Source organism: Ochotona curzoniae, unplaced genomic scaffold, assembly GCF_017591425.1.
Source record: "Ochotona curzoniae isolate NIBS_2020 unplaced genomic scaffold, NIBS_Ocur_1.0 contig_520, whole genome shotgun sequence".
In the NCBI taxonomy this organism is placed as follows: domain Eukaryota; kingdom Metazoa; phylum Chordata; class Mammalia; order Lagomorpha; family Ochotonidae; genus Ochotona; species Ochotona curzoniae.
In genome coordinates this window covers 1,355,308-1,379,616 of record NW_024466457.1, presented here as the reverse complement: position 1 = coordinate 1,379,616, position 24,309 = coordinate 1,355,308, and the positions used below count along the sequence as shown (strand labels likewise).

The window sequence follows — 24,309 nt, the reverse complement described above, 5'->3', positions numbered from 1 at the left end:
TGGTGCTTGAAGTGATCCTGCTGGACGTGAGTGGATTCCCCCCGGGGTCCAAACTGTCCACGCAGCTTGGTGAGGTGGTGCCGGGATCCGGCAGTTTATCACTCCTTCAACATGAGGTGCGTTCCTTCGGGAACATGGCAGCTTTTTCCCCACAACTCGCTCCCGGAAGGAAATATAGAGTGAGGAGAACTTGTTGGGAAGGCTGCAGCGGGTCCAAATCCGGGTCGGGTGGACCAGGAGGACCGGCCGGGCGCCCCTCGGCCCTCCTCAGTCACCCGTCATCTTCAGAGCAGCGGGTGGCTCCAGCTGACCACCAGTAGGACTCTACCACATGTTTCATTGCTATTCGTGCCTTATTTTTTCTCCCCCATGTAGGCATTGCTGTTGCAGCTGCCTCACACAGCAGTTGGTTGAATGTTTAAGAGCGGACAAGATGACTCTGCAGTCCTTTCAGCTCTACTGTTCTACGCCACCTTGCTGCAATTTCCATGATTCAGAGTGGTCAACTCGAGAAGGTGACAAATAGCACTTAGGCAAAAGGCAGAGGCAGAATGGATTAGGTTGTCAAGCCAACTCAGGCTATTATCCTGTACACAACTATCCTTTTGTAGGGGTTCCTGGGAATAACTTCCAACGATACCTCGCTGTCCCTTCCCCTAACTGTCTCTGGACAATTTGACTTGTACATTAATGCAAGAGCTGAGCTTTAAGAAAGACCCTAAGGGCCCGTGCCATGGTGATGTACGTTAAAACTCTGCTTGCAGCACCGGCATCCATGTGGGCACTGGTTCTTGTCTCAGATGCTCAGCTTCTGCTCCAGCTCCCTGCTAATGGCTTGGGAAAGCAATGGAGGATGGGCCAAATGCTTGGGCCCTTCCACCTATGAGGGAAGCCTAGAAGAAGCTCCTGATTCCTAACTTCTGGTTCGCAACTCCTGGCTTTGGGCCAGCCTGGCTCTGGCCTTCTGGGGAGTAAATCAGCAGATGGAAGATCTCATTCTGTCTCTCCTCTGTTTTAACTCTGCCTTTCAAATAAAAATAAATCTTAAAAAAAAGAAAGAAAGGAAGAAAGAAAGGAAGAAAGAAAGAAAGAAAGAAAGAAAGAAAGAAAGAAAGAAAGAAAGAAAGAAAGAAAGAAAGAAAGAAAGAAAACACTCCACTCTGTCCAAATACTCCCAATTATGGTCCTTCTTTTTATCAAGCAGATACAAACCTAAGAAAATTCGTATTAAAATATACTGAGCAAAGCATATTTTGGAAGAAAATGATATTCTTACTAAAAATACATTACAAGGTTATCAATCTAAAATAGCTACTGTTAAAAAATTAAAACACATTAAAAAATGTTAAGTAAATAGTCTCTGTCTTTGTACCCACACCAAAATCTGCTAATAATTTCCTTCCACTTGAGAAGCACCTAAGAACGGGTTGTGATGGGTTTTATGTGTATCTCAGTGTACAAAGTAACTTCATGTGTCCGCGCATGTGCGCACGCGCGCACACACACAGACACACATCTGAGAGATAGGAAACTTAAATGAAAGTAAAAATCCCGATACCTTCTTCATGGCCTGACACTTGGCAGTCTCAGAGAAGCCAATCATCTTATCAGGAGAGCAGATCTTGATGAAGGGGAAGTTGGATTCTTCGGCAATCTTTGCAGCTAGAGCAGTCTTCCCACTATGAGGAGGGCCTGCAGAAAGATATGAGCAAGTCAAGGGAAAAAAGCCAACGCAAGCAAAGAGCAGAGAACAAGTTTTAACGTTTATCCCTGGTGTATTAAGGTCTCAACTAGTTGTTCATTAACATTTCCTGACACAATTTCAGGGCAGACATGTTTCCTTTTATTTATTAGCAACTCAACTTAATGAACTGATTAGCATTTCTCAAAAGTGTGGTGAAATACATGCCTTCTTACTTTCTCACACAGCTTTCATCTTCCAAATTTCTGGGTGGATATACAAAGGTTTTGTTCTTAAAAAAAAAAAAAAAAAAAAACCCACCAAAGAGAATGCATTCAAATGCATATCAGAACTTGGGTCACTCTGTCAAATCATTTGTCTTATAAAAAACAGATCATCTTTGGAAGAGATGATACTAGGGACAGGGAGAATGGCCTCATCAGAAGCTAATGTGACTTTACAGCTACAAACTGTAAGGACAGAAAGGCAAGCAAACCTACAAAATGTCTGCCCTCAGACAAGAGGTGTCCTCTCCCCCTGTGTACCAACTGACTCTTTCTTCCTGGCATGATTCTTTCCCTCTTCCTCTTCCCTCCCTAAAGTCCTTCTACCAGTGTTTACACGTGGCAAGTCCCTCTGCTGAGAACACAGTTCCCAGTCGCCCTGACAGCTTTTCATCGCTCCCGGGTCTTGGCTGAACGTGCATTCCTTGGGAGCCCTAAGTGCTAGACCCACGGAAGGAGCAGGTTCCCCCGCCCTGTGGCCTCATGATACTTCACTGTTATCGTACTTATTACAAATATAAATTGATCATGCGTGAGTAGAATGTTCTTGTTCTTTGTCTATTCAGTAAAATACCAACTGATTTAGTAAGGCCTAAATTAAATATCACTCCTCACTTTCCTTAACTGTGCTTTTGCAAAATGGCTTGCAATCACATATTCCTTTAGACCTGTATGCTATAGTAAGGAATTTCTGTACATGTCCTTTTTGTGTGTATGTGTGTATTTTAAGATTTATTTATTTTTATTTGGAAGGCAGATTTATAGAGGAAGAGAGGTTCACTTCCCAAAAGACTGCATTGGCCAAAGCTGTATTGATCCAAAGCCAGGAGCCAGGAGCTCCTCCTGGGTCTCCCACTTAGGTAAAGGGTCCCAAGGTTTTGGGCTGTCCTCTACTGCCTTCCCAGGCCACAAGTAGGGAACTGGATGAGAAGTGGGGCCACTGGGATACGAACCAATGCCTGTATGGGATCCTGGTGTGTGCAAGGCAAAGATTTCACCACTAAGCTATAGCTCTGGGCCATTATACATGTCCTTTTTATGACCACACTGAATATCTGAATGTAGTTATACTTCCACTAACGCCTAAAGCACAGCAGGCTCTTAGTACAAATTCAATTTTACAATCAAGCACTATGTGGTATCATTCAGTCTCTTAAGTACTATAGAAATTCAGATGTAATCCCACAAGAAAACTTTTTGATGCTATTGTTCATTAGTAATATTCCATCTCCCCCAAATTTTAATTTGTATACAATATGGACGTATAATATAGATTACTATTTTATATCATAACAAGCTTCAGAATGAGAAATAATTCATTTTTCTGAAATATACCAAATGGCTTGGGAAAAGCATTTCTGCACTTCTGAATGGCTCCTCAGTCTTGCTCACCTTCCAGAAGGACGCTAACCAACGGTGTGCGGTCACTGTTCTTAGTCTGTTGAACCAGCAGCTCCCCATCATCCAGGACACGAGTAACGGGGTCACCCCACTTGATGATTCCATTCATAATGTAACTGGCATAATCTTCCTGATTTGTGCCAAATGCCTATTGAAGAAAAGGACAGTTTAGAGTATTTGAATATTAATATTAAAAACTAGCATCCAGCACGGTGGCCTAGTGTTTAAAGTCCTTGCCTTGCATGCCAGAGATCTCATATGGATGCCGGTTCATATCCCAGCTGTCCCACTTCCCATCCACCTCCCTGCTTGTGGCCTGGGAAAGCAGTTTAGGATGACCCAAAGCTTTGGGACCGTGCACCTGCATGGGAGGTCTGGAAAAGGTTCCTGGCTCCTGGCTTCATATCAGTTCAGTTCCAGGCTTTGTGGCTACTTTGGGAGCTTCCCATCCAGCTTCCTGCTTGTGACCTGAGAAAGCAGTTGAGGACGGCCCAGATCCTTGGGATCCTGCACCCACATGGGAGACCCGGAAAGAAATTCCTGACTCCTGGCTTCGGATTGGCTCAGCTCTAGCCATTGCGGCCACTTGGGGAGTGAATCATCGGATGGAAGATCTTCCTCTCTGTCTCTTCTCCTCTCTGTACATCTGCCTTTCCAATAAAATAAATAAATCTTAAAAAAAATTAACACATGGAAGTCATTCCATTGTCCACTGAAAGACGAGTGCATGAACAAAACAGGGGGTTTCACAGCATAAAAATGGAAGAGCTTTTGATATGCACTATGCAACAGATGCACCTCAAGGACGCGAGCCTAAGTAAAAGGGGCCAGTCACCAAAAGACAAAACCTATAGGATCAAAGTCAGAGTCGCAGACAGCAGGGGATGGTCATAGGGGACTAAGAGAAGGAGAGATAGACAGGGGTTTCTAAGATGAGCAGGAAGTTTCGGTGTCACAGATGGAGAACGGACATAGTTGTACAATATGATCGAAGTATTTGGTACCATGGAACTGAACTCAGACACTTAAAAATGGTTAAATTCATAAATTTTATAGATGTAATCTAAAACCATAAAAACCAAGAAAAAAACAAAAATTTTATATAAATCAAATAAGAATAAAGAATAAACTGTAACAGAAAAACAAGCAAAGGACATTAATAAATAGTATTTCATTGAAGATATTCATGCGGCTAACAAGCATAGAATAAATGTTAAACCTCTCAAGTAACTAGTAGAACGAAATCCAAACCAAAGTGAGAGCTCATTTGATTCCCCTCTGAATAACAAACAGCCTGACAACATCAAATGTTGGACAGCATGTACAATGGTGTCTCTCTCACATTACTGGGGCAATGGTAAGTGTCTCAACCACTGGCACAGCAGTTTGAAATGATCTTTTATAGTTGTACATGCATACATTCAGCAACCAAACAGCTTTACTCCTAAATTTATGCGTATCAGAAATTCATTTAAGAATGCTTACAACAGAGCCTGGTGTGATGGCTCAGTGGCTAAATCATTGCCTTGCATGTGCCACCATCCCATATATGCTGGCTCGTGTCCCGGCTTCACTTCCCACCCAGCTCCCTGCTTGTGGCCTGGGAAAGCAGTAGAGGACAGCCCAAAGCCTTGGGACCCAATACCCATGGAGGAGACCTGGAAGAGGCTCCTGGCTCCTTGGCTCTAGTCATTGTGGCCACTTGGGGAGTTAATCAGCGGGCAAAGATCTTTGTCTCTTCTTCTCCCTGTAAATCTGCCTTTCCCATAAAAATAAGTAAATCTTAAAAAAAAAAAAAAAAGGTTAACAGCAGCATTTGTTGGCAACAGCATAAAACTGGTAATGTGCCAATCAATGCCTGCTGACAAGGAAAACAGATAAATGTTGGTGTCCCCAATGGAATGATATTCCACAATAAAAGTGAATGATGTATGGCTTCAGTAGAGCACATTGATGACATCTAGCAAAGAAGAATACAGTAAAGCGACAGTAAGTTCCAGAGGCTATGTACACCACATTTTATGTTATATACCAGGTGCAGAGACTAATGAAAACGGAGATCATGAATTAGAATAAGGTTAATAACATAATTCTGCACACTGAGATCCAATCAAATAAATGCTCACAGCTCTTTAAGAACTGGCCCGCCCTTCCTTCCTTCTTTCCTTCCTTCCTGCCTTCCTTCCTTCCTTCCTCCCTCCCTCCCTCCCTCTCTCTTCTTTCTTTATTTTCTATTTCTGTTCTAACAGATGACTCTGACAATGGTAATTGAAATGCTAGTGGTTGCCTATACAAAAATTGGTTAATAACTTTCGACTTCAACTCAGACTTCTTTTAAAAAAAAAGCTTCTTAAGAATTGAAACACTTCTTACTGGTGACTGCAAAGGTTGAGAGTCTTAGAAACTACAGTAGCTGGAGGAGAGAGAGAGAATTGGGGGGACTGAATAAGAACAAGGAACACTTTGGAGAAAGTTGGGGAAGAGGCAGAGAGAGTAACAAAGGTAGTAGTTATGGGAGTTTATTCTAAATATCTTAACAATTGACACAGGAAGCATGGACTGAATTCGGGTTTCCATAGCTTGAGATTGTACATATAAGAGTCAACACGAAAACTACTCCAGATCAATATAAAATAAGATCTCATATTTCAGTATCTCAAAATTGAATGGGTTGCTTTATTAAAAAGGTAAACTTTCTATCATGAAGTAGGGTCAGTATGGGATAATCACCCAGCCACTAGTCTACTGTGCAGATGTTGCTGCTACAAACACTTCCAACTCTATGATTTTCCACTTTATAAAATTCCATATGATGTGAACATCGATGACACAGGGTAAAATGGTACTTGACTCTTTTTGGCTTACACATCACTGTTTACATATACTCACTGGTTTGATATCATTCTCCAAAGAAGCCAGGAAGTCTCCTCGTGTCACCTGCAGGCTCTCCGCTTTCTCCATGTCCACTTCTACTTTAGTACTGGCCTAAGCAGAAATGAAGACACGATGTTAGGACTTCCAAGATTTAAGAACATTTTGAGCCGCAGAACATCTGAAGATTAAAAAGAGCATTGTTACAGATAAAAACATCTAATGTTTATGAATTACACACATGAAATATTAGATTTATTAGTATCTAAGGAATATAGAAAGTGACCCAAACTCAGTAACAAAAAGAAGCAATACAACTATAAATTAAGCAAAAACTTGGACAGTTCTCCAAAGAAGATACACAAATGGTCAATATGCACATATAAATATGTCAAACATCATTAATTACTGGCAAAGTGCCAATCAAAACTCCCTTGAGATTCCAGTTCACGGCCATTAAAACGCTACCACAGAAACAGAGACCGTGTTTGTGAAGATGCGGAGAAACTGGAACCCCACTGGGCTTAATGGTAGCAAAGTTAAAAAAGTGCAGATGCTCTGGAAAATAAGGCAGTTTCTCCAACAATTAACAGAGAATTTCCACCTGATTCAATAATTCCACTTCTGAGAACATACACAAAAGAACTAAAGCCAAGATCCTGAAGAACTATTTGCACAGTCATGTTGTCCACAGCAATGTTACTGACAATACCTAAATCGTGAAAGCCACTCCTTGTCCAAAGTGCGTGCGTGCGTGGGTGTGAATGATGGAGTATTAGTTAGTCTTAAAAAGGAAGGGAGTTATGACCCACAGAGCAGGATGCATTAACCTTGCAGTGAGTATGCTGAGGGAAGCAGCCCGTGACTGCAGTCAGAGCCTCTTCTGTGACATATGCGAAGGGGTCAGATTCACAGAGACAAAGTAGAATGATGGCTGCAGGGCTTAGGGGAAAAAGATAATGAGGAGCTGTTTTTGAATGGGCCAGTTTCAGTTTTAAACGATGAAGAGTTCTCTAGAGGGATGGTGGTTATGGTTACATAATACGATAAAAGCATTTAATACCACTCAACTGTACTCATACCCTTAACAATGTATGTTAGGTGTATTTTAACACAATAAAAAAATTAAGGAAAGGAAAGCAAACCAAAGCAAAAACATCTTTCTCAAGTTCACAAGTAAGAGTATATATGTTTGATCTGAACAATTCTACTTGGGAAACTTACCCAATGAATTAAGAGTACACATGTGCAGGGAGTTAGATGTGCAAGGGTATCTATTGCAGTATTTTGCAATAACTAAAGATTAGAAGCCTAGCGAAAATTCACTAAGAGGGGCCCAGTTAAGTTAACTACAACAAATATATACCAAGGAACACTGTAGAGCCATTCTGTTAAAAACCGAGGTGGAAGAGAAGCTCTACGGATGACGAGTATGTATTTTCAGAATAAGCCCTAAGCCTTTAAACATGACTAGTTTTCAGGCTCCACACCCTTACACGATGGATTTAACAGGTGCAGTAAAGGGTGCAGGCGTTATAAAGCACCAGAGGAAATTCCTATATCTAAGAGACCAAGGACTGGACAGTCTGATCTTCACCCAGGCTAGTGTGTGAGCGTCTCGGTGCCAGCTCCAGACACTCTTCCTGCACCTGGAGCGAGCCCGCAGCCATCTGGAAAAGCACCGGAGCCTTTATCAGCGTTTGGAGCTGCCTGGGCCTGATGAGCCATTAAGATACCAACACATTCTTAAATACGATTGGGCTCATTACCAATAGCACAAAGCAAGGGAGTCTAATCTGTAAATTGGTATCAGGGCCTTAAAAAAAAAAGAAGCTATCTTCAAAAAAAGCTGACTGTAGAGCAAACATATTAAGCAATTACCAACCGTCTATCAATTATAAAGCCTACCTCACGTTCCTTTAGAAACAGACTGTTCAGACAAAAAAACAGAAATTTAACAAAAAGGTTGGCTTGTATAAAAAAAAAAAAAAACTGTTGGGAAACTGCATCAAGATGGCAAACAGAACCCATTTATTCATCTCCCTGCTTCCCCTAAATCTCAAGAAATGCCAGAAAATCAAAGAGAAAAAAGCATGGAAGCGATATTTAGGCATTTTAGCATTTTTTTCTAATATGAATCATTGAAGATAAGAGAAAGGATAATATGGGAGAAACAATAAAATAATTCCTTACAGTCAGTCTGAGTGTAAAGAGCACAGTCAGTACCAACTGTGATAAATGAAAACAAACACACGAGTGTTTAGACACACTGCTGTAAATCTTAGAGAATGCCCTAGTTCATTTCTCTGAGAAAAGCAGGTTGCCTCTCACTGGCGGCACTGGAAACTAGAAGACAATGAAATCATGTCCTCAAAAGTATGTCTGAGTAGCTGCCCTACAGACCTCGCCCTGCTATCCACAGGGAGGTGCAGGCAAGCCTAACACACAGCACGATTATTAGTAGCTACAATCAGAAACAATGCATGTATCGAGAATCATTCATTCAGAGGCCAGTGAGGTGGTTCAACAGGCTAATCCTCCACCTGCCAATGCTGGCATCTCATATGGGTGCCAGCTTGTGTCCTGGCTGGTCTTCAAACCAGCTACCTGCTTACAGATTGGAAAAGCAGTGGAGAATGGTCCAGGTCCTTGGGTTCCTGCACCCATGTGGGAGACCTAGAAGAGGTCCCTGGCTCCTAGCTTCAGACAAGTTCAGATTTGGCCACTTTGGCCATTTGGGGAGTTAACCAGCAGATAGAAGATCTTTTTGTCTTTCCTTCTATCTGTAAATCTGTATTTCCAATAAGAATAAATACATTTTGGGCCCAGCACTGTAGCCTACCAGGTAAGTCCTCGCCTTGCATGTGCCTGAGATCCCATATGGGTGCTGGTTTGTGTCCCAGCAGCTTGCTTCCCATCCAGCTCCCTATTTGTGGCCTGGGAAAGCAACCAAGGATAGCCCAAAGCCTTAGGAACCTGAATCTGTGTGGGAGACCCAGAAGAAATTACTGGTTCCTGGCTTTGATTGGTTAAGTTCCAGCTGCTGTGGTCATTTGGGGAATGAATCAGTGGATGGAAGATCTTCCTCTCTGTCCTTCCTTCTCTCTGTATATCTGATTTTTCAATCAAAATAAATAAATAAATCTTTGAAAAAGGAATAAAGGAATCTTTAAAAAGAAAAAAAATTCATTTACTCATCTCACTGGATACTTACAGCAAGTGCTGTTCTAGGAACTACAGACAAAGCAGTAAATAAAGACAAGGTTCTTGACCTTATGGGTCTAACAAGTTCAAATTATGTGGTATATTCTAGAAAACTATGCATTTATCCAAATAATTTTCATGAGACTAGCATGTGACTGATATGGAAAGCTATTCCAGACATACTGAAAAGTGAAAATTTAAATCATAGTACAATTACTTTTTTTTAAAAGTACATATATATGTACATAAGAATGTAAATATAAAGAAAACAAAACAAAAGACATATTGCAAATACTGTCTAACTCCAGAGAGAAAAAGAAAAGGGTGCAAGGTTGGCCTTTATTATTTTTTCTTTATACGCATTGGCATTCTTGAATCTACAAGAAAAACTGTTCAGGTCTGACTTCTATACTTTTAAACAAGATAAAGCCACAAATAATATTTAAATAGACAAATGTTTTCAGGTAGAACAATTAGCATTTAAATTATTAAGGCTTTCACTGGCACACATTAGGCATTCAATGTACATTAGTCACATTTAATTTGCATTTCTACAGTTTCAAAAAAGGGGTGCATCTCCAGGAAATAACTATGGTAGCTTACAAAACATCAGAGATCACAAAAGATCTATGTAGATCTTTCCTTTTTAAAAAATGATAACTAATTTATTTTGAAAGTCAGTTACAGAGAGAGGGAGAGACACAGATCTTCCATCCCCTAGTTCACTCCTCGCACGGTCGCAATGGTTGGTACAGGGCCAGGAACTTCATCTGTGTATCCCATGTGGATGGTCGGGTCCCAGATTCCTAGGTTCTTTTCTGTTACTTTTTCCAGGCCGTAACCAGGGAATGGGAACAGAAGTGGAGCAGCCAGGACACGGATCAGTGCCTTACGTGGGATGCCGATGGTGTAAGCAGCTTTACCTGCCATGCTACAACACCAACTCCATCTGCACCACTGCATTTCATTATATCACCTCTCACTCTGCATTTATACAAACCTGGAAGTTTGCATAAGTCATTAAGGATAGATACACCTTTTAAAAAGAGTGAATTCAGGGTCCGGCGGCGTGGCCTAGCGGCTAAAGTCCTTGCCTTGAACACGCTGGGATCCCATATGGGGGCCGGTTCTAATCCCGGCAGTTCCACTTCCCATCCCTGCTTGTGGCCTGGGAAAGTAGTCGAGGATGGCCCAGAGCTTTGGGATCCTGCACCCATGTGGGAGACCTGGAAGAGGTTCCTGGTTCCTGACTTCGGGTCAGTGCAGCACCAGCTGTTGCAGTCACTTGGGGAGTGAATCATTGGACAGAAGATGTTCCTCTCTGTCTCTCCTCTTCTCTGTATATCTGACTTTGTAATAAAAATAAAATAAATCTTAAAAGAAGAAGAAGAAGAAAGGCAGTCTGATTGCAGAAGACAGACAGAGATTACAAACCCAGCTCACTCCCCAAGTGCTTACAATAGCCGGGGCCAGGGTGGGGCCAGGAGCCATGAACTTCTTCCTGGGTCTCCCAGATGGGTGACAAGAACAGAAGCACTTGGGCATCACCTGCTGCCTCCTGAGAACATGAACCCAAAACTGGATTAGAAGAGGTGGGAGGCTGTAATCCCAAGCACTTCCAGCATGGATGCACCTGTCTCAAGCAGCAGATTAACGTGTTGGTCCACAACACTGCTCCAACCGTGAGGAAGCCTTTTGACTCCTCTGCAAGGGTCTGTGAAGGTTTAAGTGTTCAGCTAACAGGAAATGAACTCTAAATGATTCATTAAGATCCCAGTGGAGCAGCAACCTCATTTTAAATGTTATTTTCACACAGCTCTAAGGTTTCGCTACATTTTAAATTTAATATTTTTGAGAAGGAGAGAGGGAAAGAGGGCTGAAGATAGGGAAATAGAGACACGGATTTCTTCTCCCGTCTGTTGGTTCACTTCTCAAGTGCCTGTAACATTTGGGGCTGGAATGGGTCAAAGCCATAAACCCAAGTCTCCCACACGGGTAGAATATCACGGGGCTGCCTCCTGGCAGGAAGGGGTGGGTTGGTGTGGGGCAGGGGCCGGGGGGTAAGATGCAGTTGCAAAAAGCTAAAACAGGGAGCAGAGCCAGAACTCGTACCCAAATGCTCAGGTAAAACACTGACACCAGGCCAAGCATCTTCCCCTGACATCCCATAGATTTGCTTTCATAATAAAATTGATACAAACACAGTGATTTGAAAGAAAAATCTTATTAATTTTACTAATTACTAGGAAAGAAATATTCAAATAAATTATAAGTTAATTAAGAAAGCAGTCATTTATTCAGTGGTTTACACACCCACATCCCAACCTCAAGTTCTGGGCTTAATTTTAATAATTAGATTCTTGTCACTCACATGGAGAACTGCGGTGTGTTCCTAGCTCCTGGCCCTGGTCCCTGCCCAGGCCTGGCTGCTCTGGGCCTTGGAGGACTAAGAAAAAGAGGAGTTCTGCCTTTCTGCCTGTCAAATTAAAAACCCAAACCAAACTAAAATAAAACAATCAAAGAAAAGTGAATTAATTCAACAGGGAAAATTAGGGCAGCAATTGGGAAATTTCAGAGGAAGACCATTATAAACACAAAGAAAAGAACATTAAATTTATCATAATCTAAGATAAAATAAAAACATATTTAACATATGTAGCTTAGTTTTTGATGAGGCCAGTGTTGTAGCATCATGGGTGAAGCTGCTCATTGGGATGCTGGCATCCCAAATGTGCGACGGTGCAAGTCTCAGCTGTCCCACCTATCTAGCTCCCTGCTACCCACATGAGACAGGATGAGGCTCTAAGCTCCAGGTTTTGGCCTGCACAATCCTGGCTGTTTCAGCTATCTGGCAAACAAACCAGCAAATGCCAGATCTTGTCAAACCCTCTAATTCTGACTACCGAATAAGTCACTTCTTTTAAAAAAAAATTTTTTTGAAGGAAATTTAATAGGTGTGGAACTGGATTAATTCTGGTCTTGACCCATATCTAGTAATGCCCTTTGATCACCTCTTATAATAAGAATTTGGAGAAGAAATTAGAAAAAAGAAGTTATCTTTAGACAATTTTTTTGGGTACTCCAGGAATTTTAGAAGTTATCTAATTGTAAATAACCAATATTACTATTATTACTACTTCTTCATTAAAATAAATTTTCTTAAGACTTCTCTTAGAAAACATTTATTACTTTATGAAAATTGACAACATTTTCTTTGTCACAGAAAATCACAATCCTGTGTTTTATTTACTTAGGACCTCCTTTCTCATTTGTTTGAATTAGTAACCTTTTATCCGTATTGTATTTATAACTGCTAATCAATGTAGAAGAGGCAGCATCTTTCAACTTATACCTGCAGAAACTAATAAACTTGTATTTCAACACTAGCAAATATCAAGTGGTTACCCTTAAATTTCATAACCTTTCAAATCTGACCTTTGAACGTTCTTATCATTCCTCTTAAATTAAGGGCAGAACGACCTTCATCAATCAAAAATTCTACAGAAAATAAGAAAAAATTTTATTGAAATTCTATAAACAAAAGTCAGAGGTTGGCCTTGGCTGTAAAGTGTGTGTGTGTGTGTGTGTGTGTGTGTGTGTGTGAGCATGTGCACACATGTGCTCAATGTATTGTTTACAACAGATTAGACAAGAAATCTGGGTTATGAATCTTTTCTACCTGAAGCAGAAATTCCTTTTGAGATAAAAAACAATCAAATGTCACATGAATTTGAGTTGCCCACAAGCATGGATCCACACACGAATGCCATGACCACGAGGTGCAATGACTAGATTTTCCAGTTGTCTCAGAAAACCTGCACCAACAAGACAGGCCTGTTCAGCCCATCTGACTGGAGCTTTGTTCAGGTCCAACTACTGAGAAGGGAGCAAATCAACACTCATAGCGGCTTTTTTTGTACCACAAAAAGCACATCCTAATCAACAGTTTAATTGTGGCAAATGTTTTAAAGTTCTAGGTCAGCTTTAGACTATAAGTTACAAACTAAACGTGCTGATCAATCGTTACTAATAAAGATATAAACATTGAAAACAATGATGACATCTAAAGCCACATGTGTTTTATAAAGCTTGAAGCTGAATGCTCCAGAGAAAACAGCATTTCAATATCTTTGAACAATGCAGATTTTAAAAAATGCAAATAATGAAATCCTAGTAACATTTCTTTTTGAAGGGTAAACCATTCTTAAGCAGCACTATCTTAAGTACATACTGCCTTGCATTAGTCATTCCAAAACAATTAAAAGCTATTTGTAGGTGAATCAATATGAATCATTTGAAGCTTAAAGAGAATTTAACTACACGGAAAGTAATCATCACATTAATTCTTACTTGAAAATCTAAAGGAGATATACAAGATTCTAAACAGTGGTAAAACATTTTCATTTTACAACTGAAAAACCATAACTATACAGTCAGCAAAATCGGAAACTCAGATGCAGGAAAAAAAAAAATAATGGTACTTCAAAAAGTTCACAGAAAATGGAATTAAAAGATGAGTTCAGAAGCTGCATTGGAACTGCAGAAAACCTGGGACTCAAACTAGCACTCGTATGTGGGATGCTGGTGTCCCTAAGGGTGGTTTAACTGGCTGTGCCACAATATCCACCCTAACACATTCTTCCATTTTTAGTATATGTGCTACTAAAGTGAGCATTAATCTTATTTATTTTATTTGTCACACAGAGAATGAGAGCAAGACTAAGGCAGGCGTGCACACACACACACACACACCTCTCCCATCCATTGGTTCACTCTGCAAATGCCAGGGAGCTGAGAACTCAATCCAGTTTTTCCATAGGGATGGGTGGAAGGTCCCAACTACTTGAACCATCAGCTGTTGCCTCCAGAATAATGTATCAGAAATCAGAAAGGTGCTGGAATTGGGAGTAAAGTCTCAAATCCAGGCTCTTGGATGTGAGATGTGGCTACTCGAAGTAAAGTGTCTTTTTTTTTTTTTTTAAGATTTATTTGTTTTTACTGGAAAGTCAGATTTACAGAGAGAAAGATCTTCCATCTGATGATTAACTCCCCATCTGGCTGCAATAGCTAGAGCTGAGCCAATCCAAAGCCAGGCCAGGAGCTTCCTCCAGGTCTCCCAGGCAGGTGCAGGGTCCCATGGGTTTGGGCCATCCTCAACTGTTTTTCTAGGCCACAAGCAGGGAGCTGGATGGGAACTGAGGCTGCTGGGACATTAACTGGCACCCATATGGAATTCTGGTGCATGCAAGGTAAGGACTTTAGCTGCTAGGCTACACACTGGGGCCCTAGCAACACATCTTAATCACCAGGCCAAAGGCTTGCCCCCGCATTTTTTTTTTTTAGCACATATTATTTATTTGAAAGAGTTAGAGAGAAAGCAGGAGAGACAGAGTGAGATCTCCCATCAATGGATCACTCCCCAGATGAACTCAAAGGCCAGAAATCTAAGCCAGGAGCCAGGAGCTATAGCCAAGTCTCCCACATAGGTGCAGGGGGCCAAGTACTTGGGTCATCTTCCTCTGCTTTCCCAGACACATTAGCAGGGAGCCATATAAGAAGTGAGCATCTGGGACTTGATGGGATGCCAATGTTGCAGGTGGTGGCTTGACCCACACGCTACAACGTAGGCTCCAAACAGCATGCTCTTGAGGAATTCACATTTCTTAGTGTGACGCTGGTTAAACTGATGCTCTGGGATAGAATGGATAAAATTATGAGCGTGAAAAAAGAGAAATAAGAAAGTGAACAATACATTTGAGAAAATCTGTAAATTAGTAAATGTAGATTATATCAACATGTACTCATGGGATCTGATGATCTTTATTAGGGAGCAATTTCACATTATTTATATAATTTTTCTGTAAGTCACTATCATGTCTTATTAACATATTTCTTTGGCAAGGAAGAATAAAAAAAATAGATTCTGGGCCTGGAGTGTTGGCCTTGAGCGTGCCAGGATCGCATATGGGCATTGGTTTTAATCCCAGCAGTCCCGTTTCCCATCCAGCTCTCTGCTTGTGGCCTGGGAAAGTAGTCAAGGACGGCCCAAAGCCTTGGGATCCTGCATCCACATGGGAGACCTGGAGGAGGTCCCTGGCACCTGGTTTCAGATTGGCTCAGCTCCAACCATTGCAGTCACTTGGGGAGTGAATCATTGGATGGAAGATCATCTTTCATCTTTCCTGCTCTCTGTATGTTTGACTTTGTAATAAAAATAAATAAAATCTTCCAAAAAAAAAGTAGATCCTGAATGGATAAACAGATCCATTCTTTAAAGAACCCAATCTAGTGGGGGTGGCAGCATAGGAGGTTAAGCTGCCAGCCAAGCCTGAAGCTCACTTTAGGAGGATTTAGGTTTGAGTGCCATCTCCATTTCTGATCCAGTTTCTTGCTAACACACCCTGGAGTCAGAAGTGACAGTTCAAGTACTTTGATGCCTACCACTCAAGTGGAGACCTGGATGGAGTTTGAGTTCTTGGCTTCAGCCTGGCTCTATAGGAACTTGGGAAATGGAATATTGAATGAAAATCTCTCTCCATCTCCCTTCTTCTTTCCCATTCTCCCTCTCTTCCTCTTACCACACCCCCAGTTCTCTCTGTTGCTCTGCCTTTCAAATAAATAAATACAAACAAACATTTAAAACATGGAGGAACCCAATACTATTTTCCCATATTAGGATTCTTGAGTGAGAACAAAATCACTTATTATGTAGGAAAATGAAGACTTCTGATAAGAGAGCTTGTTTCAGAACATATCCATACATTTACTCTGAAAAAGATATTTAGAGTGACAGTTCTTCCATTTGCTGGTTTACTGCCTAAATGGCTGTAGGAGCTGGGGCTGGGCCAAGCTGAAGCCAAGAGCCAGGAACTCCATCAGGGTCTCCTCATGAGTGGCAGGACTCAAGCACTTGCACCATCATCCACTACTTCCCAGGTACATTAGCAGGGAGTTAGACTGGAAGATGAACAGAGGAAACCCAAACCAGAACTCTGATACAGGCTACTGCACCCCAAGGGACAGCTGACTCACTATGCTACAATGTTGGCTCCTGTGCTGGCCCCTGTTTAAGAAGTATTTATTGGACAGCTACCCTGTGCTCAGTATTTAGACCTATTTGAGGTTCTGTGGGGAAATCAGAGTTGAATAGGAAAGAACTTAATGTCTACATTAGGGGTTGGTACATTGTTTTCTACAAAGGACCTATAGTAAACATGTTAGGCTTTGTGGACCATGTCTTTTCTGTTGTAAATATTCATCTCTATTATTGCAGCCTGCAAGCAGTCATATATCATAAAAGTTAAAGGGTGGGCCCAGCGTGGTGGCCTAGTGGCTAAAGACCTTGCCTTGCATGCCCAGGATGCCATATGGACACCAATTCGTGTCCTGGCTGCTCTACTTCCCACCCAGCTCCTTGCCTGTGGCCTGGTAAGCAGCAGAAGATGGCCCAAAGCCTTAGATTCCACACCCACGTGGGAGACCCGGAAGAGACTTCTGGCTCCTGGCTTTGGATGACCTCTACTCCAGCTGTTGTGGCTACTTGGGGAGCAAACCAGCAGATGGAAGATCTTCCTCTCTGTCTCTCCTCTTTTCTATAAATCTGACTTTCCAATAATAATTCTTAAAAATTTAAAAAATAAATAAACATTAAGGGGTATGGTCATATTTTTTTTAAACTGGGGGTACAACTTGGAGCTGCAGTTAAAACATCACTCCAAAGTCCACATCCCATATCTGGGTATCTGGGTTTGGGTCCTAGCTCCAGTCCTGACTCCAGCTTCCTACTAGCGCATACCCCCCGGGAAGCAGCAAGCGATGACTCAACAGTTGAGCCTCGGACATCCACAAAGGAGATCAGGATTGCTTTTGTTTCCCAACTTTAGCCTAACCCAGCCCTGGCTACTGTGGGCATTTGGCAAATGAGCCAGAGGATGGGAGCTCTTTCTCTCTCTCTTTCTCTCTCTCTCTCTGTTTTTAAGAGAAAATGGATCAGTGAATATGTAAACAAATAAATATTTTGAAAAAACACAATGCAAAAACTACCCCCGGCTAGATTTGGCCCATGGGCCCTTGTCTGCTGACTCCTGGAAGAGACCCTTTGATGGGATGCACCCAATTTACTACAACACACTCAGCCTGTCAGGATGTTATTATCTCCTGCCTGAACTGTTAACAAGAGCTCCCCTCTCTAGTCTTGTATCACCTAAATACTGTCATCGACAAAGCTGTCAGAGTGATCTTCTGTTTTAACACTGTCGCTGCTATTCTTCAAACTCTTCAATGGCTTAGCACCACTCACAAGAAGAAAGTCCACACTTCTTAGCAGAGTATAAAAGGCTCTTTGTGCTCCAAGCCCTGCTTTGTCTCTGGACCTGTCTTGCACATCCCTTGCTACTACTCCCTTCCTCTCTTCTGTGCTGAACTGCTACTCAATTACCCCAACACACCAGGCTATTTCAGGTCTCTGCTCCTCGCCCCCCAAGAGACACTCCCGTATACTCAGGGTATCACTCTCTGAAGGTTCCTCACTTCACAAGTTGAGCACACCTGACGCTCTTCCTCCCCCTTATCTCATCTCTACCTTCTGCTGTTACATGTGGAGGATAAGCCTGTGGACTGCTCAACAGTAGGCAGCCATCTACTTTTTTTCTTTGCAGTTGTAGCTCTAATTTCTAGTATAATGTCTGACATATAACAGGTGTTGAAATCTATCTTGAGAACAAGTCAACTGAAGCTACTACACACAATGCTTTATCATTTCAAAAACAGAATGCATCATTCTTGAAAGGGAGAATCAGAAAAGTTTTGAGGAAAGTAGTAGCACATGTTACCAGCTAACGAAAAGATAAGTAAGCATGTAAGGTATAGGTCCTCACTGAAGCAAAACAAGTGAACACAGAGAGGTTAAAAACAATGTCCAATGGTGAGTACTTCAGCTTGATGGGAATTCATTAGGAATACAAAAAGTCCATTAGAAGCAGCTTGAAGAGACTCTGAACACCATGCTAAAAGGGCTGCATTTTATTTTGCAGGTGGTGGCCATTAGACATGGCAGAATGACATGGAACAGGAAAGTTGGTCAAAGTCAAAGTCGGTGATGGCAATGGGAACTAAAGATACTGACACAATGTGGTAAATTGACCACTGGACATGGCAGGGTAGAAACCAAAATAACCCCCAAGTGTTAAGCCTTGAAAACGGAAATAAACAGGGATCTAGTAACTGGAAGAGAAGTAAAAAAATAGAGTGGATTTGCTTTTGAAATTACCAGGGGTATCTGGTATGATTCTGAAAGTGGGAAACAAATGTTCCAGAGATACCTGGAAGACCTCTATCTACAGCTGACACCTAAAAACACCAAGCAGGGGCTAGTATTGTTCCAGTGGTAAAGTGGCTGCCTGTGGCATCCCATATGAGCAGCCGTTCATGTCCTGGCTGCTTCACTTTGAATCTAGCTCCTTGTTAATGGCCTGGAAAAAGCAGTGGAAGACGGTTCAAGTATTTTGGCCCCTGCTATCCATGTTGGAGACCCAAGTGAAGCTCCTGATTCCTAGCTTTGGCCTGGCTCTGTCCTGCCTGTGGACCAGCACCATGGCACATAGCAAAGCCACCTACTAAAGCACTAGTTCAAGGCTCCATTTCCAATCCAGCTCCCTGCTAATGAACCTGGGAAAGCTGTGGAGCATGGCCCAAGTGCTTGGGTTCCTGCATGCCTGTGGGAGACATGGCTTTGGACTAGCTCAGCTCCAGCCATTGCAGTTATTTGGGGAGTGAATCAGTGGCTGGAAGACCTCTGTAACTCTGCCTTTGAAGTAAATACACATACACACACATATAAATATATAAACAAAAGCAAGTGAGGAGATAGTAAAAGATTGACAGTTCTTTATTTACCAAAATGCAAAAAGTTCTTGCACCTATTTCTACCACAGCCCCTGTAACATCTTTGTACTAATTTGCACACACATCTGCTTCTTTGATTTGAACTCCTTAAGAGAAGAGGTTACGGTTTATCATCTTTGGTTCTGCAGTCTATTACCTTGAAAACAGCAATATCTAGTATATTTGCTCAATGAGCAGGCTTCATATTCATAGCACAAATTTTTTTTTTTCTGTTGGTTGTTACAATTTAATTCTGTGCAAAGACTTAAAAAAAAAAACTTTCAAAATCACTTCAGGGGTTTGTGCCTGCAGCAGCAGTAGCAGCATACCATGTGGGTATTGGTTGAAGACCCAATTGCTCTATTTTTAAACCAGCTCCCTCTTTAAGTGTCTGGGAATGCAGTGGAGGATGGCCCCAGTGCTTGGGCCCCTGCACCCATGTGGGAGACTCCTGGTTTTGGATTGGTTCAGCTCAGCCATGATGGCCATTTGGGGAGTGAGCTGGCAGATCAAAGATCTCTGTGTGTCTGTCTGTGTGTTTGTGTAACTCTGCTTTCACATAGAGAAATGAATTTTTTTAAAAAGATTTATTTATTTATTGGAAAGTCAGATACACAGAGAGGAGGAGGGACAGAGAGGAACATCTTCCGTCCGATGATTCACTCCCCAAGTGAGCGCAACGGCCAGTGCTATGCTGATCCAAAGTCAGGATCCAGGAAATTCTTCCGGGTATCCCTACGTGGGTGCTGGGTCCCAAAGCTTAGGGCCGTCACTGACTGCTTTCCCAGGCCACAATCAAGGAGCTGGATGGGAAGTGGAGCTGCCGGGATTAGAACCGGTGCCCACATGGGATCCCGGTGTGTTCAAGGCGAGGACTTAAGCCGCTAGGCCACGCCGCCGGGACTGAGAAATGAATTTAAAAAAAAAACAAAAACACTTCACTTTGTGGCCAGTGTTGTGGCCCATCAGGTTAAATCCTGCAACACTGGATATTACATGTGCACTGACTTAAGTTCAGGTTGCTCTATTTCCAATCTAGCTCTCTCCTTCCCTGCCTGGGAAAGCAGTGGGAGACGACACAAGCACTTGGGTCCTTGCTACCTATGTGAGAGACCAGGATGAAGCTCTGGGCTCCCAACCTCAGCTCGATGCAGCTGTAGCTATTTGTGGGAGAGAACCGGTGGATGGATTGTCTGTCTTCCCATCTCTCTAACTCTGCCCTTCAAGTAAATACAAGAATCCTAAAAACACACATGCATGTCACATGTCGTAAGTCAGATAGATGGTGGCAACCTGAGGTAGATGAGCCAGTGGTTACTAACAGGGAAAATGCTGACATGGCATTGCTTCTTGTTATCCTGAAAAATAATAGCTATCTGTTAACAGTTAATTCCTATTTCTTCTGTCAATCTTTTCTCCACCCAAATTGCCATCACCCTAGCCCCTGGCATGCTTGAAAGGAAAGAGAGAAGATGCTGGCGTAGTGTAACAGGGCCGCCCATACCCAACCTACGGAGAGATGCTGCTGACCTTTATGTGTCTGTTCATAGCGGTGGACTGTGCTGCGCGCACCAGGCCCTCCAGCTCAGCACCGCTGAAGTTCTTGGTTTCCACAGCCAGTTCTTTAATGTCCACATCAGCAGATAGCAACTGGTGGCCTCGCATCCTTGCCGTATGGATGTGAAGGATCTGCAGTCGACCTTTCTCATCTGGCAAGCCTGACAAAAAATAAAAAGAGAGATATCTTTCTAGTCTGGAAACCATCATCAGAGGAGATGATGACAACTTTCATGCTTTCCTTATAAGTGGCACATAAAGAGCCACCTGCTTCCCACAAGTACATGACTTCCTGCTCCTGTTCATGGACCTCGAATCCCACTGGCATGTTCCACTGAAATACACACCCATCAGGAACAGCTCTGCTTACCGATCTCCATTTTAACTTCCAGTCTTCCAGGTCGAAGGAGAGCCTCGTCTATCAGATCTGGTCTGTTGGTCATTCCTGAGCACAGAAGTCAAAAAACAACAACAAAAAATCAAGGTTCAAAAATAAGATTAAAAAAAAAAAGACCTTTAGTGTTTATAGATAAATGATACTGTATATATATATAAATATACACACACACACGTGTGTGTGTGTATCTGTGTGTGTGTGTATGAGATAGTAATTTCCTCTACAAAATAAGAGGACATTTTATAAAAGTCAAATGGAAGACCAAATTATGCTTAGATAAAAACATTTGATCTTGATCTGTTCTAATGAGAACACTTGGAGACTCAGCTTTAGTATTTCACTGTGGTTCAAGTCAACAGAATTAAAATGTAATGGAAACTCCCAACATTTAAAAAGAAAACCAAAGGTTGAGAGGACACGTAAGCTGTCAAAGAGACCGAGGCGATGTGGACAACGACTCTCTGACTCCAAGGTTCTTTCCCTTCTCTGTAGACCGGAGGTTTTCTCCAAAATACCAGCAGCTTTTCCAAAGTCATCATGAGAAAAAGCTCAGCACATAGAGTCAAGAAGAAGCTACAATAGTGATACAGTTCCTGGGTCTGACTCCTTGGGCCCTCCTCAGTGACCCTGAAGTACCCACAGAGGACACTGGAAGCCAGGACTGAGTAGGAAAGGCACTGCATTATGCTGTGTGGCTGCTTCCATATGTGGCTGAGCTGAGAGCTGAAACCTGGTACAAGTCAGTAAAACCACCGTTGACTTTCCCTATTAAATCTATACATGAGAACAGCCAAATTCTTCAACACAACTTGATTCTCATTTGGAAACACTGGCAAACTTGTATAATTCAACTGACACGGACCTTAATTCAGAATTGGTATATCTAATATCTTAAAAAAAAAAGTGTCCATACCAATGACTAGGATGTTGTTCAGCTGCTCTACCCCATCAATTTTGGACAGCAGCTGGTTGACAACAGTGTCATGGACACCTGTGCTCCCGGCCATGCTCCCTCTCTGCTTGCAAATGGCATCAATTTCATCAAAGATGATGATGTGCAAACCACTGTTAGCGCCAAGCTGTTAAGGGAAGAAATTACATGAAAGCTCATCATTTGAATGTACACATTCAAACTACACAAGTTAATCAAAAAGCCAGACAAAGCTTCCAACATGTCGACTTCATTCCATTTGCCCAATAAATATTCCAAGTACAATCATGGCTGTTACACTCCTGAAGATGCTGGGCCTGCCCTCTGAGAACGCTGCAAATTGAAATAACATCCTAGGGCCTCATATTTTACAGCCATGAAACAAAAGCATATACTGAACACCAAAATACAGCATATACAGAGAATGGACAGCCCATTAGTCGAGTAAATGTGACATTACACATACTTCTGACCTCACTATTTGAAAAAACTCTTGTACTTATCAGATGCATTTGTTCAGTCAGCAAGGAGCAACTCCCTCCCACTGCCCCTGAGTTTCAGTGAGAAGACGGTCCCAGAAGCAGCTTCATGCTTGCCTCAAATATATAGTTAAAGATGATCTCTACCCAGAGGTCAGCTGGGAGCAGGGCAAGCAGGTGAAGGAATGGAACATAATTCTGTTCACTCACAACACATGAAAGCAGACTGCTTCTCACAGGGAAGTGAGAACAGAGCCCTTCCCCATCAAAGCACAGCAAAAGGGCTGCTGTGTCCCTGGTGCAGTGATCCCTGCTGGCTCAGGAGAAACAGTTAACTCAAGTGTACATATCTTGAAACTTTAAGAGACACAAATACTTCTGCATGCTAGTAATTCATTGGGTTAAATGAACATGAACCCTTCTAACAATTCATATTTAAGTATTTAAATCTTAACACTAGGAAACAAAGGGGAAAGGACATTATAGAAAATTTTTAAAAACAAAAAAAAAACATTTGGGATTAAGAGATGAATGAACATAACCTAAATGTGAAAATGTGTGAATAATACAAGCCAAATGATAAACATAATGAGGGTTCTGGGGTGTGATCTCCTGCTTGTTGTGGACATTCAGGGATGAAACAGTGAATGGAAGGTAATTGAGCCATTCTGCCTTTCATATCATACCTTTCAAATCTAGAAAAGTAAGCAAAACTTTTTAAAAGCCACAAGCACTTGTTTTTGGGGGGGGTTTAATTCTTGCCATTTTCAATGCAAAACAAGGATCCTACTGTTTGTGACTATTATTTTTATTCAAGATTATTTGTTCAATACAGCCTGAAGCAAAAAAGAAAAAAAAACTGCTATAACCTGTGGATTTTGTTGTCAGTGCGCCATGTCATTGCACTTACGACTCAAAAATCACCTATGAGGACAGGAAGCCAGGAACAATAACAACACTGTATTTGATTAACTGGCTGTAGTGGCAATCTGTCTGAAACATAATTTACAATTTTGACCTTTTCAGAAACCTTACTAATCTTGTATCCTGTCATCAAGCCCTTTCCCCCAACCTTCTCAGTACAGTGGCATCAATGTTTACAGGTGTGTTTCTTAAAGAAAGGCAAGTTCTTATTGAAATAAATTAGGAGCCAGGTAAAGAATATATCAAGATTTATGTTCACCACTGACTATAACTGGATCATAATGAGCCTGTTATCAAAGGATGGATATAGCTTAAGTCATCAATATGCTTTTTTTTAATACCTCTTCAGTTCATTGCTGCCACTTGTGTTTGCACTAGCTCCAGTCTCTCCCCTTGGACAAAGAGTTGATGCTGGCAGGTCCCTGGCGAGGGCCTCTCAGTGCAGCTGTTCTAGATTCAACTGGCTTGACCTATTTGCAAGTGTTGCTCTCCACCAGCCTGGATTGTCTACGGTCAGAGGTGAGGTTTGTCTTTATTATGTAACACAGATTTATCCTCCATGGGGCTCTTAGATGAGTACACCAAACCATCGCTGGAAATAATAATTCAGAAAGGTGTAACTGAAAGCATCGGCTATGACTAATAGCTCGCCAAGAAATTTTTTGCTGATTCAGTTTTAGTATCATATTTAAAATGCC

General features: G+C 41.9%; 1 protein-coding gene across 2 annotated transcripts in view; it reads right to left on the bottom strand.

Annotated features, from left to right (window-relative positions):
• The window catches only part of NSF (N-ethylmaleimide sensitive factor, vesicle fusing ATPase), a 137,750-nt gene that overhangs the window by 39,849 nt on the left and 73,592 nt on the right, over positions 1-24,309 (bottom strand). For both annotated transcript variants that reach the window (XM_040989297.1, XM_040989298.1), the window contains exons 10-15: positions 22,191-22,356; positions 21,251-21,325; positions 20,854-21,041; positions 6,256-6,351; positions 3,358-3,514; positions 1,559-1,692 (exon numbers count right to left, since the gene is read on the bottom strand). In XM_040989297.1, the coding sequence (XP_040845231.1) occupies positions 1,559-1,692; positions 3,358-3,514; positions 6,256-6,351; positions 20,854-21,041; positions 21,251-21,325; positions 22,191-22,356 (816 nt within the window). The remainder of the gene's footprint in view (positions 1-1,558; positions 1,693-3,357; positions 3,515-6,255; positions 6,352-20,853; positions 21,042-21,250; positions 21,326-22,190; positions 22,357-24,309) is intronic.